The sequence below is a fragment of the Coptis chinensis genome, chromosome 3 (assembly GCF_015680905.1).
Source record: "Coptis chinensis isolate HL-2020 chromosome 3, ASM1568090v1, whole genome shotgun sequence".
Taxonomy (NCBI): domain Eukaryota; kingdom Viridiplantae; phylum Streptophyta; class Magnoliopsida; order Ranunculales; family Ranunculaceae; genus Coptis; species Coptis chinensis.
Window position 1 is genome coordinate 102921284 of NC_141458.1, and position 17387 is coordinate 102938670.

A 17387-nucleotide genomic window follows, 5' to 3' on the forward strand; every position below is an offset into this window, starting at 1 on the left:
ATTCCTAAAACGCTATAAAAATGTTAGGCGGTACGTTTGGATAAATTGTGACATTAAGTGGTGTGTGGAAATTGTTGTTATGTTAAATGATATCATATGTTAGGATATCTATTAAATGCAATATCTTTGAGAAATGGATATAAACGCTCTATTATTATATATGTGAGATGCTATTATGAGGTAGTATAGTAGGTGTGGATATTTTCCCACGGGATTGTGGCTTAGTGCAATAATATATTGGAACGTGAAAGAATGAAAGTTGTTATGAGATGTATTGAGATAATTCTAAATATATTTGGTTTAGTGCAATAATGTATTTGACATGCACGGGATATATTGAAATGATTATTCTGATATATAAAGGTATGACATTTGAATAAATTACATACGTAACGAAAATCCTAGAACCTAGCTACTACAACTCATGTGATTTGGCCCTTGTGATGGGTGTATATGATATGATTGGCCCTTCGGAAGTTTCAGTGAATCTGAATGGCCCTTCTGGCGTAAGTAATGTGATTGGTCATTCTGGCATAGCCGAATGGTGGCTTGATTATTCCGTTCGCAAAACTAGAACGAGACACGCGATATTTTATGCCGAATAGTGGCAGTACTTACATAATAGCTTTCGTGTGAGGGTTACCTGGTGTGCGGCATCCCGCTCAAGGTAGTTACGCACGGAGTGGTTCATTATGTGAGGGGAGGCATGTGGATGTACATGTTCGGCGTTGGGAAGCGATTGTGGTAGCCAGGGAAACTAGGTAAGACATAGATATGACGTGATTTTAGGGACACGCAAAGAAAACCTTAAATAATATAATTATGGTAATATGTTGGTTAATTATATATCTTTAAATATATGATTGTATATGGTTTTGCAGAAGGGTGGGTCAACCAAATTACTTGTGCAGAGACGACCCACTCTGTAATTAAGCATGAAATGCGGTAAGTATAGAATATGCTTGGCTGGTTAGTAGTTTAGTTAGAACCTAAGGTGCCCCGTGGAGGAACTAAATGTCTTTGTATTATGGTTGGAAAACTAAGGCGCCTCAGTGGAGGAACTACCTGCCTTAATTATTGTACTTAAGGATGTTGTATTATTCGTTGGATGTTAAAACACCTCGGTGGAGGAACTTACTGCCTTATTTAGTGTGTAAATATATGTATAAGTATATATTGTATTTTAGAGCTACTCACACCAGCATTTTTATAATGCTGACCCGATTTGCATGTTTGCTTATCGGGTGTGTTCATTAAATGAACATAGTTGATAAGTCTTGACAGGTTTAGTGTTGAAGAAGGTTGGTTGCTGCTTGTGGTTTGCGTTAGCGTCGCATTTCAAGATAGGTTTTGTTTTCCCTTGAGGTGATATAGATTTTCAGTTGAGACAATGTTAAATTTTTGTGAATTTAAATAACCTAATCTTATTTGTGAATTTTCATTTGTAATTTTAAATAAAGAGTTACTGAAAAGAGATTTGTAACCTAATCTTATTTGTGAATTTTTGTAATGAAGAGGACTTTTGTTTCTCTTAAAATTTTTATTGGTTTTTAATTATCCACATATTTAAGCTGATTATAGGTTTTTGGGAGTTGAGAGTGCGTCACACCTCGAAGATCGAAGAATCGGGAACAAATATTGTTTTTCCGAATTCTGTCGAAATTCGAGGTGTGACAAGGATCTGGTTGTACCCACTGTACGCATCCATAAATGACAGAAGCTCGTGTCCATAGGTCTGGTCCACAAGTCGGTCAATTCTAGGTAAGGGGAAGCTATCCTTAGGTGTTTCTTGGTTGACATTGGTGAAGTCAACGCAGAGGCGAACTGTGCCGTTCTTCTTTGGAACTGCTACTATATTAATGATCCAGTCTGGGTAATCAACCTTTCTGATGAAACCGACTTGTTTGAGTTTGTCGACCTCATCATTGATTGCTTTTTGAAATCACAGTGATAATCTTTGAGGTCGCTGACGAACTGGTCTAGTATTAGGATTTACATTTAGTCTATGACATGCAACGTTGGGATCTATACTCGGCACATCGATATACGACCAAGCGAAAACATCTTTATTCATTGCTAAAAAGTTTACAAGCTGAACCCTGAGTGTAGGGTCTAAGTTAGCCCCTATATAGACGAAATTTGGGTCGTTTTCGGTTCCTAAGTTCACTCGCTCTCTTTCTGCAGGTTGGGATGCTGCCTTTGGCGATGATGCGTCCTCAAGGGGATTGATTTCTGGAGACGCTTTGTCGTTTTGAGGGATGGTGGGTTTAGCAGCAGGAGTTGGAACGACCTCTGTGACGACGACAACAGGGGCTGAAGTAGCCTCTGTGGTCATGAAAACAGGGGCTGGAGTGATCTCTGGAATCTGTATCTGTTGTATAACACATGACGGGGCTGACCTCTGGGGTCCTGACAGGTGGAGCAACGACTGCTGGAGCGACCTCTGGGGTCCGGACTGGTGGGGCAACAACTGTTGGGGCGACTACTGGGGTCTGTACAGACGAATAGACCTTCATGCTGGAGCCCCCCAGTGTTCTATTTTGGTGCTTTGGCTCTGACTTCAGTGACCAAGTCTTTGGCCATTGTGTAGCTGGTGGGCTCGTTCCTTGTGCTGATAGGTGAGTCAACGGTCTTGTTTGTTGAAAGGATTTGGTTACAATGATAAGCCTCGAGCTGATTGCTTCGAAGTTCCATCATGCCCCTAGGGCCTGGAAAGCGGAGAACTTGATGCAGTGTTGACGGTATAGCTTACATTTGATGAATCCAACGCCGTCCTAGGATGGCGTTGTAGGACGACTTGATGTCCAGGACGCTGAAACGCATATTGAAGCTGACTTTATCTTCTCGCGATCCCACAGAAACTGGGAGTATGATATCACTAATTGGGTCGGCTGTGGAGCCATTGAACTCGTAAAGAGGAGCAATCGGATCTATGAATACTGACTTGGGCAAGTTCATCTCTTGGATGGTATGGTAGAACAAAATGTCGCACGAACTACCAGGGTCAATCAGAACACGCTTGACTGTCCAGTCACTGATTTTGACATAGACTACAAGTGCGTCATTGTGCGGGAGGCAAACCTTGTTGAGGTCGACCTCCGTAAAAGTGATATCACCTGAACTGCAACTAGAATTGCGTGGAGCAGGTGCGGCCTGGGAAGAGAAATGGTAAACTTCTTGAAGGGCGCCAACGCACCTTCTTTTCTCTCTGGACGATGTTACTGAATCATCTGGAAACGTGATCATATGAATGGTTCTCGCATTGTCCGCGATCGACGAAGTCTTGGCCGCCATGGTGGGAACGGTCTCGACGGCGTCCTACTGCGGGAGCGAGCTTGAACATTGTGGCGATCATGGCAAGGTGGAGTTCTACTACCCACCCTGCGGGCCATAAGTTTATGGTGTAGATCGTTATCGGCGATGTTGGTGTACTGCTTGATATGTCATGCTTCGATGAGGTCCTGAAGGTAATGCTTTAACCCCCAGCATGTATCGGTCTCGTGACATTTGGCTCAGTGAAAGGCACAATAAGGCTTGCCCGATCGATCTTCTAGCTATCGTACAGTAGGTCGGTAATATGCTGCTTTCTTGATCTTTTTGAGTATGTAACTGGGAGAGCGTGTGAGAACAGCGAACTCACGGTCATTGTTGGTTATGTTCCCTGACTTTCGTTCTTGCTGTCGGGGTTGCTTTTTTGAAGTTGGGGGGTCGTCTGATATTGCTGCAACTTCTTCTTCTGGTAGGCCTTGACGCTTCAGGCCTTCCTGTAACTTAATGTATTTATCTATGCGACCGTATAGCTCGGATAACGTCTCGGGGCGTTCCTTCATCAGCGATCTGGCGACGGCCGTGTTGCGCACGCGGCAAGCGTTGGAGAATGCCATGGTGGCAAATATGACTCTTTAATCGACCTTGAAATTCACGAATGGTTTCATCGTCGCCCAGTGAAAGCTGGAATAGCGAATCAAGATTAGCTTTTTTACGCCTGTTATGGACGTACTGACTAGCAAACGAGTCGGTGAGCTGCTCGAATGTCTTTATCGAGTCTGGCTCGAGTGAAAAGAACCAATCTAGCACGCCATCTTTGAGACTGGCAAGAAACAAACGACAATGGAAATGATCGAACTCTAGTGCACTATAGAGTGCAAGGCTTTGAATGTAGCGAGCAATGTGCTGACCAAGACATGTACTACCATCATACATTGGAAAACGTGGCTGTATGAAATATGGAGGAGAAGCTTTGTTAAGTACTTCAGCAACGAACAGTGACGCGCGATATGCTTTTAACATCTTTTGAACGATCTGACTGGCGTCTTTCTTCACTGCACTTTGGTCGATCCTTTGTAACAGTTCGTTAATATGTTGATTAACTTCATTGATGTCGTCCTCTGCTAAAGCTCTTGGTGGATTCTGCGTGTCTACTTGCACACGCAAAATGACATTCTCCTGCCTGAGTAGGGTAATGTGCTCGTTCATTGTACCTATTTGACCTGCTAGGCTTTGGATCTGAGCTTTGAAGCTTGTCATGCTTCGTGGGCTTGAGAATTTATCTTTTTGGTTTTGGGATTGGTTAGGTGGTTTCTCAAGAAATTGAGACCACAGACGGTGCTAATGTAAAGGAGCGTTTTAGTTCACCTTTACATACAAGGATGGAGGGGGAATGGGATTGAATATGGTAAAGACCGAGTTCGTTGATGAGCGAACTGCCTACGTATCTTCTCTTGATTCTGGGGGGAGAGAAGAATCAGATCTGACGAAGTTCATGTAGGTGGTATTTATAGATATTGAGATAGTATAACTAAAGCCCCATGCACAAGTTTAGACTAGGGGTGGGCCCTAACGACCCTAACCCGCCCGACCGACCCGACCCTAAGCCCTTTAAAGCCCTAAAGCCCTCTACAGAGTTTAGAGGCGGGGCGACCGACCCTAAGGCTTCTAGGGCTAAAAGTTTTGAAACATAGGCCCGTCCCTAATTCAACCCTAACCAAGCCCTAGTTATAGTTTCACATTTTCACTATAAATACACGTACCTTAATTGTCCAACTCTTTGTTAAATATTTTAAATTAAAATAACATTGTCATTTGTAATTTATCACTTACACCCAAGGGTACTTCCAATAACTTGTCTTATATAACAAAAACTTGTCAACCTATCTAGCAGCCATGAAGAACAATGAGCACTAGCCTAATAAAAAAATAAAACTTTATTCTTTTGATCATCAAATCAAAGTCTAGAACTTATTATTCTCAATTTATTTTCCCACTTACTTCTTATAAATTATATTTTTATTCACATCCAAGCCAAGTCTAGAACTAAAAGTTTCCGTCCACACCATTAAAGCGAATTTGTAACACAGAAACCTAAAAAACAACCTTTGTCTGAAAAATGGCATTTGTAAAAAGAAGAAAATATATAGGCCCGACCCTAAAACTCGACCCTAAAACCCGGCCCTAAAGCCTTTAAAGAGGGCTTAGGGTAGGGTCGAGAGGATTTAGACTTATGACCGGCGATCTATGACTTTAGGTAGACCAACCTCCTACCTTTGTAATATCTGCAGGGCTTTTAAATGTTTGGGGCGGGCTAGCCCAACCCGGCCCATTGCCCACCCCTAGTAGAGATTAAGAATGAGTGTTAGGCTGGTTTTGGTAGGAATTATGTGATGATTAGGAGTGGTTGTAGTAGTTCGTATATTCGTATATCACGGTGATTGGAAATACAGGTATGGCTCTGGTAATGATTGCCTCTGGATAAAGGATGGTGTCATCAGATGAAGCGATCTAAAGGTTTGTTAGACCTCGCGGGTTTTGGTAGGAATTATGTGAACCACCTTAAAGCGGTTGTAGTAGTTTGGGAATAGGATTCTTATTATGAACACGTGCACGTATGAGAATATTACTCCTCACAAAATTGGAACTTGAAACCTTTTTAACTCGTGCTCCATGACAAGGTGGTTTATATCGGATAAAAACCGGATGGTGTTGAACATCGGATCGAACCGGTAAATTTTCGAAGGTTTCGGTCTTGAGTTTATGGTTGGACCCTCGTCTAAGCTTAAACCGATGTTGAACAATGAACCGGTTCAACTCTAAACCGGATCATCTTATATAATTTTTTTTTTTTTTTTTTGAAAAATTGATAATGTGGGGAGTTGAACCACCTAAACAAGATAATCCAAACTCAAACCAACATACTACTATTTATTTCTTGGGAATAAATTTATTTTGATATATAATACCAATTAATATTGAATTAAAACGTGCCTTTATTCATTTTATTATTGAATATTAAAAAAATTTCAAAGGCTGTAAACTTGTTGAACTGATTGAACCATTTTAACTCGTTTGATCCCGGTGACAAAACATGGTTTATATAAGAAAAAAACCTTCATAAATGAAAGATTCCACCAAGATTTCCACTAAAGACGAAAGATTGTGTCTGATAAGATTTTATATGCCGAATATTTGTTGAATTTTGCAAAATAAAATCGTACTCAATCGACTGTTGACTTTTGCGTATGTATCTCACAGAAGTTAGAACGCACAATCCTGACTTTCAGCAACTTTAATAACCTCATCAACGAGACAAGTAGACAACAATTGAATTTGGCAAGTAGAAAGAACAATCCATAGCTAGAAGGTGTACGTCATATGAAATGAAGATAAAAATATCTTAACTTTTTTGATAGGTAAAATATCTTAGCTTTGTACCATGGAATCATGGATGGCATCCTGCCTCGCGCCTCCCCCCTCTTAATTTTATTTTCTTAATTGAAATTTGAATCCATTAATTCTTTGTAATTTTTTAACCTTAAAAATAATTACCCCTAGCCAAAATAATAATAATAAAGTACACGAAAATGTGATATATCTCAACATGTCACAGAAGTTATACGTTTTATACGTCATACATACACATATACAAGTCAACACAAAACATTGGCATTTTTTCAAGTGAAAAATGCTGATCACCAATTAAGACAGATGACTGATAGGTAAACGTAGAACTGTTATAATTTTGATAACGTCAATTACGCGCAATCTTTAGTTTGCTCCCTCCCTTCACCCTTCTTACGTATGTTATAAATCTCTCCTTGTGGTGTTTATTCTTTCTACCTTCCGCATCTATTTCACCTTCTAGATGATCCTCACTCGACACTCCTTCCATTGCTCTCAGGTGGCTAGACGGCATTCCCAAAGGAAGCGCATCACCGTTATCCCATTCCCACGTACACCAAAATTTACCATAGATATTTGACAGATCTTGAAACTCTGTCATGTTGAGCGCCTCTGCAACCATCATATTTATCCACAAGTTTTCTTTCGAACTCGGAGTGTCATAAGTGTGGGAATGCCATAGCTTCTGTTCATGAGGTGGCAGTACATTAAAAATTCGTTTTGATATCATGTATTCCACTCCACATAGTTTTCCAGTGGTGTCATCATTGGAGTCGTAAACAGCACACTTGAAAAACTCTTGATTCAGGCGCTTGATCAGGTAATGATAGCAGGACTTGGTTTGCCAATTATCCATGTTCTTATTGTACACAGCGATGGTGCACTCATGCTGCTGCTGCTGCTGCATAGTTTGTTCTACCGGCCATTAACAACTCCTCTCAATTCTTGATATATTAGTTGATTGTTTAGACTTTAGAGAAGCAAATCTCAACTTTATTTCACATTTATATATGGCTGACGAATTAGGTCAGTTGGTTGACGCATTCCCAAGTCAGTGTACCACGTAGAGGAACAGTGAGCTAAACTTAAACACGTTATATCTTTGGAAACAACAGTTTTGACACATTTGCAATTAGAGATCAAGCTGCATGCCTCCATGTCAGTTACATACTTACATGTTACATTCATCCACCAAATCCGCTGGTGTTAGTTAAATGCCTGCCACAGATCTAGCCAAAAGGCAAAAGATTAACGTACATTCCATGTGGCAGTACTGATCATTTTGTGTAAAATAAACCAGGAACAGCAACTTTTAAATATCGGCGATATTGCATTTGATTTGAGATGCGGAAAGGTCGAAACTTAGATTTTGAAGAGGATCGATCAGCCATTTAGCCCACGGGCCATATATCAAATGGTACTGGGTACTTGGTAGACACCCATTGGGCTGCTAGAAGGGTGGACTACGATGTCGATCAGCCAGGATAAACCAGAAGACATGATGGATAAAACTCACAGCCCGCCACCCAATACAGGCCGGTTTGGTTTAGATACTTAAACATAAATCGAGCCCATAGAACAGAATTGGGTGAGAATTACATCTCTAGGCAGGTCCGCAGGTGTGGCTGGAAATTATGGTTCCACGACAACAATGTACGACAATTTTGCTCCTTTAAGTGTTTTAATTTTTTTTTTTTAAAAAGAAGAAATATGTAGCTGCCACTCCTCTCCTTGTCTCTACTCTCTCTCCTCTCTCACACTCTCTTTCTCCTTTCTCTTCTCTCTGGGTTATACACATTTTTTTTTACTTAAGATAATTGTATTAATATAAAGTAGAAAGTTACAAAGAATATTTCGATTTAAGGCTGGGATGCATTGCATTCAGCATTCCATGTTTTTAACACTAGTTCAAAAATCTGTAGTAAGTCAGATCTAGATGCTCAATATATCCTGCTTAGGAATGGGGCTTTGTCATTCCACCATTGTGATGCTCCCCGCAGTAAAGTACAGTTGACCATTTCCTAGCACATGCATTGGTACCGAAGTTGCATTCTCTCCAAGTTGAGGTGATAAGCAACCAATCTGCTTTGTTCTTATACTTGCTCCATATCAGCCTAGCTTTTCAGTGAACTTGATCCCTATTAAAGGCTTAAACTGCAGCAGTGGAGTCCGACACAATCCATATTCGCATCCACCCTTGTTGTATAGCCCTTGCCACACTGAATGTAATTGTTTGACACTCAGCTACGTAGTACATAACTTGTTTCTACACCCGAACCACCAATCAAAGTGTCAAGAACAACTCATTGACTGTCTCTAAATAGTGAACCCCAACCTGTTGGACCTGGACAATTTATCCCATGCGGAGGGGGTAACCAATAACATTCAAGCATTCTGGGTGTTTTTTTCGTGTTTACCCGATAGTCTTAATCCATGAAGAATGGAAAGACCAATCGTTGTATTCTCCATATGACCCTTGGAAAGAGAGTGTGCCCTGCAAATAGCTTTTCCGATTTGGAGACATATAAATCTAAGATTAGATTTACCTCCATCAAATAAGACTTTGTTACCGTTCTTCCAAATAGCTACCAGTCCAGTTGTTGTCGCTGCTTAAATAAATACATATATATATCACAATTATATCGTTAGTTAGCATTGCACGTATTTATCATCCTATATATACACATCTCTATTAGTATAGTATACCATAATTAACATGGACCTTTAAATTAGACCAACCTTTTTTCTACCATGAAATGCCCTTAATAAAAAATTAAAATCAATTATTCAATGCCTTTAAGAAGGACTACTTAGTCATTTCATAATTTACTACCATCTATACCTTTAAAATTACATAGTACTTTAAGGATATATATGTAAATTCAAGTTAGAAATCAACTACACGCCACTATTCAATTGTTCGCTACTTAGCCTTACATTAACTGCCAAATTATTACCATTTATAACGAATTTAAATGAAAAGAAACCAATCGTCTCTCCATTCATCTTCTTCTCTTCGCCCATTTCTCTCTCTCTTAAAAGCTAAAAACCAAAAAAAAAAAAAACGTTATCACGACGCGTCTCCCTCAAATCTCCCTCATTCGGTTATCAAAAAGAAATTTGCCCTCATTCTCTCTCTTAAAAAGATCAAAGCCGGAAAAAAACCGGGAGATCCCTCTCTCTCCTCACCGCTAATCCCGTTGTAAAACATGGGAGAAGTTGATCCAGCTTTCATTCAAGAATACGAGCACAGACCAAAACTTAATGTTACTGAGGCAGGCCCACCACTGAATAACTCAGAGTTGTCCAATGATCAACAACTCATCGGCTCATTGGTTTGATGTTTTGTTTGGTATAAGCTTATGCAAATGGGGATTACACGTGAATCTTATGGTATGAGCACTTCTGTATTGGTAAAGTGAACTCTCAATAATAAAGTAGGTCGAGAAAACCTACACTTGCGTTAAAAGAAAGAAAGACAACATCCTCAAAGACTACATTCTAAATTGCTGTGGTATGAGCACTTTATTGAGGAGCCTGAATTTGTTGCATTGAGCTTCTTGTGGTACAGAGAGCCTTATTGGAGACTTTTGAAATATTGGTGTATGTAATGAAGAGTCTGAATTTGTGTAGTGTCTTTGAGCTGTGCACTATTGAGGAGAGGGTGGAGAGTGACACAACAACACGTCTGTCTGTGTCAGATTCATTATATTTCTAATATTTGAAACAAATTTATTTTGACTTTGATGTAAGCTATCTAATTTTCATGGCTTTATGCTGTTATAGGTGGAAACTCCAAGACATTGTTGATTGTGAACGTGTGCCCAAATGTCTCTAATCTATCAGAGACATTGTCAGCCCTTAAATTTGCTGGAAGAGCTCAGAACTCTGAACTAAGTCTTGGAAATCGAGATACCATTAAGAAGTGGAGAGATGTTGTAAGCATGCTCCTTCTTTTCTCCTTTTTCTTTTGGAAATGTGAGGGCAGCATATCTTCTACATGTTTTCAAATAAATACAGGTTCAAGAGGGATCGATCTTATAATCTATTGACTCCTAGCCGATAAAAAATTGTTTTACTAAAACTTGACTTTGTTTATATGTCTGACTTGGAAGCCCCCTAACTGAGTTACTTTATATGACTTATTGGTCTATTTTGATAAAGAGAACAATGATTGAGCCTGTTTTGTAGTAGCTTATTACTTTTGCTGATTCTTAGTAATGATGTCTGTGCAGGCAAATGATGCCCGGAAAGAACTATATGAAAAAGAGAAAGAAATACTTGATTTAAAGCAAGAGGCTTTGGGACTTTTAAAGGGACCAAAAATATAATATATCGATATATCGCCGATATATATCGGTATTTTGGTACACTTAAACATATATCCAAATATAGAACTCTTTTTTTTCCGATATATATCGAATTTCCGATATGAAACTTTATATCCTATAATCGATATTTCGATATAATCGATATATATCTTTTTGACCATTTTAAAATATAAATCCGATATTTCCAATATATTTTCGATATATATCCGATATTTCCGATATTATATTTCCGATATATCCGATATTTCCGATATTTTAAATAGTTTGAACCTTTACTAAAAAAATGGATATATCCAAAATTTATATCCGATTTATCACCGATATATTGATCGATATCGATATTTTGGGCCTTGCTTAAAGGTTTCGATATTATTTCTTTCACATTGTAGTTTTTTTTTTTTTTTTTTTTTTTTCTTTTTTTTTTGGATTGCTAAAGTGTAATATGGTAATCAATCACAGAAAACAAGTTGTAGGATGTGGTACCCTACCATACAAGAGAAAACATAAAGGAAATACAATGCAACAAGGTAGAAGAAATAAGAACACAAAGTCTAACTAAATCCCAACAACAAATCCCAACCGGATAGAAAAGTTACAAAAGAGACATTTATATTAGTATGATAATGGGTATTTGTCCATGAGGTTCTAGCTCGAGTGGTTTGACATTAGTTTGTTTACTAAGTATAGCACCAAAACTCTACCAATTCCTTAACTATATTATTTCTTTTTTGACATCCTAGGCATTTATACAACAACTATACACGGTTGTCTTAACTAACCATGTCCATTGACACGGTTATATTCAAAGATATTGCTTTTGATTAATCGAGCACATACAATCTATGTCACCACTTCATTTTTCCTCCTACATTGTGTTACACCCATATTGTTAGCATCTTCTTAAGAATATTCTGTGTGTGTCATCAGATCAATGCCAACTGTTTTAGTAAGTAAAATTTGAAAACATGGATGTTGATTCTTTTTCCTCTAATTTTGTATCGCGGTCAGAAAATTTATTGCTGATAGAGAAGCATAAAGTTGAGAAGGATCAGAATGCTCAGCTGAAAAATCAAGTTGCTCATCTTTTGCAATTGGATCAAGATCAGAAAATTCATATACAACAACAAGACACGACAATTCAGTCTTTGCAGGTATTACTTAATCCTCATTTTTTTTAAAATACGCTAACTTAGTTGGTCAAATCATATGGAGTTGTTGCCATAAACCAGGTTCTGAAACCCAGTGGTACCCTGACCACTCAATTTTCAGTATATATATACGCACATATGTTTTTATTCTGTGATAAATGATACGTTTTCAAGTTCGATTTCCAATGTGTGTATTATTCTTAGTATCCTTCCAATCTCCTCTGTCTTAGTTGTAGTATTTATCAAGTAGTTTCTAACAGTGGATGATGCTACCATGTTAGTTAGGTTGATGTTATTATTTACCTGTGTAACACAACTGGTTAGGTTCAATTGTTTTCAGTGATTCAACACTCCCTTCCTTAAGTGATTGTGTTGAACCCATTACCTAAGGACTTGAAGAGACCTCCACCAATTTGATTTTAGGGGTTTTGATTTAACTTCTACGAGTTTTATTCACGAGGCACATTATAACGATTTACCGCATACACTCACAATGATACTGTCCCTACAACGTCAAAACTTCCGAGGTCACACATTTTATTACTGGTCCCGCTAAGCATCGTAAACTCCCGAATTCTTATGAGATCCGGTGTTAAGTGCTTTGGAAAGGCCTTGCCACTGGTATTTTGACCGGATAAGTTACTTCTGTCATGAACCTCTAATGTTGTTGGTCGGATGTGAGACTAAGACATACACGGTGGCGGTCTGGCCGTTGGCCTTCACTAGGCCAACATTTCCCCCACTTGGGTGCAAACGGATAGGTTTGGATCGGATATGCCCACGCATTATCTAAATCTGAAAATTGGCATCACATCTGCATCCGACCGGATGTTAAAGAATGGTATTTGAATGCAATATCGTTATCCGAATAGATATCGGATAAAATCCGATCGAATAATAGTGTTAATAATTTTTAGGATTTTTTAGTATTACCCCCCTACTAGATGAGCCAATTAGGATATATATGTTACATGCTTTCTCAGGTTTCTCAATTAGGCTGAAAATAATTCTCACATTCTCTCTTCACTGCTTGAATCTATATGTCAAAACTATTATGTTTTTACTTTGTGAGGCTTTGTAACTGAATTTCAGAAGATTGGTGCTAATTTAGGTGAAGTAATTTAATTCTGAGTTTAAGCGTAGTTGTTTAATACATTGTCTACCCCATATGTTTTCGTTTGCTAGATAATGAAAGAAGACCTAGGCAGGGCTCTGTGAAGCATGTCGATTGCGCACATTGAAGGTACAAAGACATTTTTTGCACTACTTCTCCTTTTTAGATCAGACGCGTTGTCTCAACAAGTCCAAAGGTTTTTCTTGATGACAACACTCATCTGCTGATCTGTGTAACCAAGGTTGCATAAGAACTCAAAACATCGGTATTTAATAAGAATAAAGAATGAAATATATAGTTGTTGATGGTCCAGAAAATTAAAATAACATCATCATATTTGGTTAGGTACGCAAGTTATTCAAAAACTAAAATAAGTTGCGGAATGTACTTTAACTTAAGCGATTCATGCAAAGATGGTAAATATAATAATGTATTTCATTTGATTAGAGAGAGGAACATAATTAAAATGTGATCCTAAATATCCCAATAGGCGACTTTGATTCGAACAATACCGGTCCTAAGAAGGAAGAAGATGTTCAAGAGTGAAGCCAACGCACCTTAAATTCTAATTGGGCGAAGATTAACTTATCATTATAGTGATGCACACAGCTCAAAAGATCGACAGAGTGCTTATGAGCCGTATTGACTGCAAACAACAAAAGAAAAAAGGTTAAAAAAACTTGTGTAAACGTACATAAGGCTCTATACCCTTCCCAATGGGGGGTAAATTGGCTATCGAAGCTGTTGAAGCATTGCCTATGATGGCTGCTTGTCTTGATCCTACCTTGGGCCCTTTCTATGTAACACTAATCTCATAATTATAGTTATAGTATAAAATTTGAAAGTGAACTGGGATCATCCTTTTTTATTTAAGCCTCATTTATATCACAACATCTAATGAATATGTAAAGACAGTATCGAAATTATCCTTATAAGGCTCAAAAATGATGTTTATAACGTAAGGGATTTTGATCTAAACAATGTTAATGAAAAACCTAATCATAGCCGAGATGAATAAAAAACTATCCATGACTACTGTGTCGATGACCATGAGGGGCACAATGACAATTGACCATAATTCTAGTGGTAGAGTAAAGCCGTACGGGCTGAACCAAATAAAACAAAATGAGACGCCGTAGAGGGATTGTGTATCACGCCACATTAAACATTGAATGGCCTATTAAAAAAGCAGTTATAAATAATTAAACATGCATATACGGAATTAGCTTTTAAATCATTCCAGCGAAGAAGTTGGTCACGTAGTGTTAGATTAGGCATATGCGCAGGCATGGCAAAGAATGGCAAGGGACATCAAATATGCGTAGGTATGTGTGAAGAATTGTTGGATTTCCAGTAACCTAATCATTGTAGACCTTGTTTTGGTAAAGAATCAAGGCATGTTGGAAACATTAAAACTGAAACACAAAACCTACTTGGTTAAAGGTGCGGTCAAGGGCAAAGGACCACGAAAGCATAGTGTAGTTGGCCACAAAGTATGACAGGCGAAATCAAAATCAGAAATATATAAAAACAACAAATCCAAGAGAAGTCGCAAACATTTATGGTACTTGGTTAAAGGTGCGGTAAAGGGCAAAGGACCACGAAAGCATAGTGTAGTTGGCCACTAAGCATGACAGGCGAGATCAAAACCAGAAATATATAAAAACAACAAAACCAAGAGAAGTCGCAAATAGTTATGGTTTGCATACTGATCAAAGAGTTCGATAAATATTTAAAAAAATCATTGTTCCAAGTATACATGTAAGCTTGTGCTGCCCCTTAATGGCTCAAAAACAAAAGCACTAGAGGCATGGGCATTATAAAAAAGCACCCTGTTAGCTTATCATCACTAAGATTATGGCAGTTACGGTTCGAAAAGACACACGCACACAAAAGGCAAAATCATCACTTTGTGAACATGGTAGGCACTGATTTAATGCGTGGCTATTGTAAGAGGTCAATTTCCATTTAGCAAATCACACAACGTCCAAAAACTAACAACATGACGACAATAGAATCAATCGGATTAGAATCGATGCCTAATGAACTTTGCAACCCCCATACATGGTTGGATAACCATAGAGGATGAGATTAGAGTTGTAGAAGAGAACAATTTTTTACCGAGCCCATCCAATGAACATAACATAAATGATACCAAGAGGACGTTGTTCTTGTTTGTTACTAAATGGTGATATAGAACATCGGCTAGGACTTAAGCATATCGAACCATACAACTTTAATAAACAAACCATATAGTCTATTATAAACATCAAAGTCAAAAGAACCGAGAAAGTGAAATAATTATACCATCTAGAATGAAAAAAACATAACAAATTTACAGAACATCTACCCATTATCACATACAGTATAAACCGCATGGATTGAAGGTGTTATGTTCAACTAAATTTGCTATGTCCAGTTTTAGTATGATAAGCTAAATTATAAGTTGTCTAATATGGACTATTTTAAGTGCAATGTATTTTTAAAAGGTTCATCATATTATATCCAACTAAAGTGCAATGTCGTTCTCTTAATCACATAGCACAACTTCAATACAGGATTGTCAAGTTATAATACACAAATGTATGAGTATTTAGAATCTAACACGTATGCTCGTTGACACATTAGGAAAATGTGTACATGCTCATCCCGCACAATAATGATAGCCGCGTTCGTATGTTTCTAAAACCCATGGCTCCATTTTAGTCGTTTAGGCATTGGGAAACCACTAATAAGAATGAGCACTGAACCCAAATGCAATCCCAAATGAAGACTTAGTAAGTCACCACTATTGCCAAACCAGACAAAAAAAATTCAACATTACCAAGTATGAGTTAACGAAAATGAAATTAAAAAAAAAAACGCAATTCAAAACCATCAAATTAAAACGATTATGAAAGCAAATCATCAAATTTAGGAAGCGGGAGAAGGGGTTGGAAAGGCTTGAAAAGAGGGCATCCCCTAAGGGGCGGGCTTGTTCGAATAGTGCCAAGCTTTAAGAAGGGGAATATAATGAGAGTAGGCGATTGTAGCAAGGTTTAACAACAGGAGGAATACATATTAGAATTCAAAGCGGACGGGGCTTCTGCAGGTGAAATTAGTCTTTTCATGGTGAAATCATGGCACATAAATAGTTAAAATGAAAAGCTATAAAATTTAAACTACAAAAGATTGATCAAAAGAATACCAATAATGACTAATAACCACAATCAGGCCTGTATTCAATTATGGCTAATCCGAACCCTATGCTTAAATACCCATCAATGTATGAATAGCAACATAGAAAAAAATATAAACAATCAAGTCTCGTGTCACCATATATTAAAATCAATGCATAAGTTGTAACATTTAGCTATCTTTATCAAGCATTGCTTCCTTTATACTAATAACTTGATAGCAAAAAAGGACTAACTGTGTAAATATGCTTCCAAATAGAACAATAATCCAATCAACATAAAATAAAATAGGCGATAGATTGCCAGGGCACCTCTGCAAGTGTTAGTGATATTCAAACACCAAGTTTCCTATCCTAAGTGCATGTACAAATAGAAAGCGGCATCTCTCACCTAGTTGAGGGTGGGCAAATTTAACCAAGAACAAATATCTCTGAGCCAGATTAAGCCTCTCGATAGTCTTGTACCTCCAACAGGACCAAAGCCGATGGATACCTGCAATAGGACCAAATCCGATGGAAGGTATAAACCACCAGAAATAATAAAATAGAAATTGACTTTGAAATTTGTTAGACAGAGAGATCTGGGGAAAAAAGAAACATACCCGATTTCAAATTATGTAACTTGTAAAGCGAAACATACATGATTTTCAAATTGTGTTCAATAAGCAATAACCATACTTTCTTTTCCACAATGTTTGTGTCATTATCTTGTTTTCTAAAGCCTCAATGCCTAATTTCTTATATTTCATTATACGATAGTGGAACTTGTCAAATCAATTTCTCAAATCGAAACATTTGCATTCAATGGATTACTCTATAAACATTTTTAAAAGATACATACACTCTCATTGTGGGTGGGAAGTTAATAAAAATCGATGAGCAAAAGCATTCCAGCCATTAAGAAAAAGGCATTTAATTGGAGTGGTAATGCATTACACTTTAAT

At 37.9% G+C, this 17387-nt stretch overlaps 1 protein-coding gene and 1 pseudogene across 1 annotated transcript; both read right to left on the reverse strand.

Moving 5' to 3' along the window:
* Positions 1-2693: 2693 nt before the first annotated feature.
* LOC147512335 (uncharacterized) lies at positions 2694-3294 on the reverse strand. The gene is made up of 2 exons (XM_086598709.1): positions 2836-3294; positions 2694-2708 (listed from the first exon to the last, which is right to left on the reverse strand). The coding sequence occupies exons 1-2, from the start codon at positions 3292-3294 to the stop codon at positions 2694-2696; spliced, it is 474 nt and encodes a 157-aa protein (XP_086454835.1).
* A 3730-nt stretch (positions 3295-7024) lies between these two features.
* On the reverse strand, positions 7025-7582 carry LOC147512336 (oil body-associated protein 2B pseudogene; annotated as a pseudogene).
* Positions 7583-17387: the final 9805 nt, after the last annotated feature.

Excerpts from the sequence above, each read along its gene's own strand:
- LOC147512335 (XM_086598709.1), bottom strand. The coding sequence starts at position 3,294 with ATGGCGGCCAAGACTTCGTCGATCGCGGACAATGCGAGAACCATTCAT.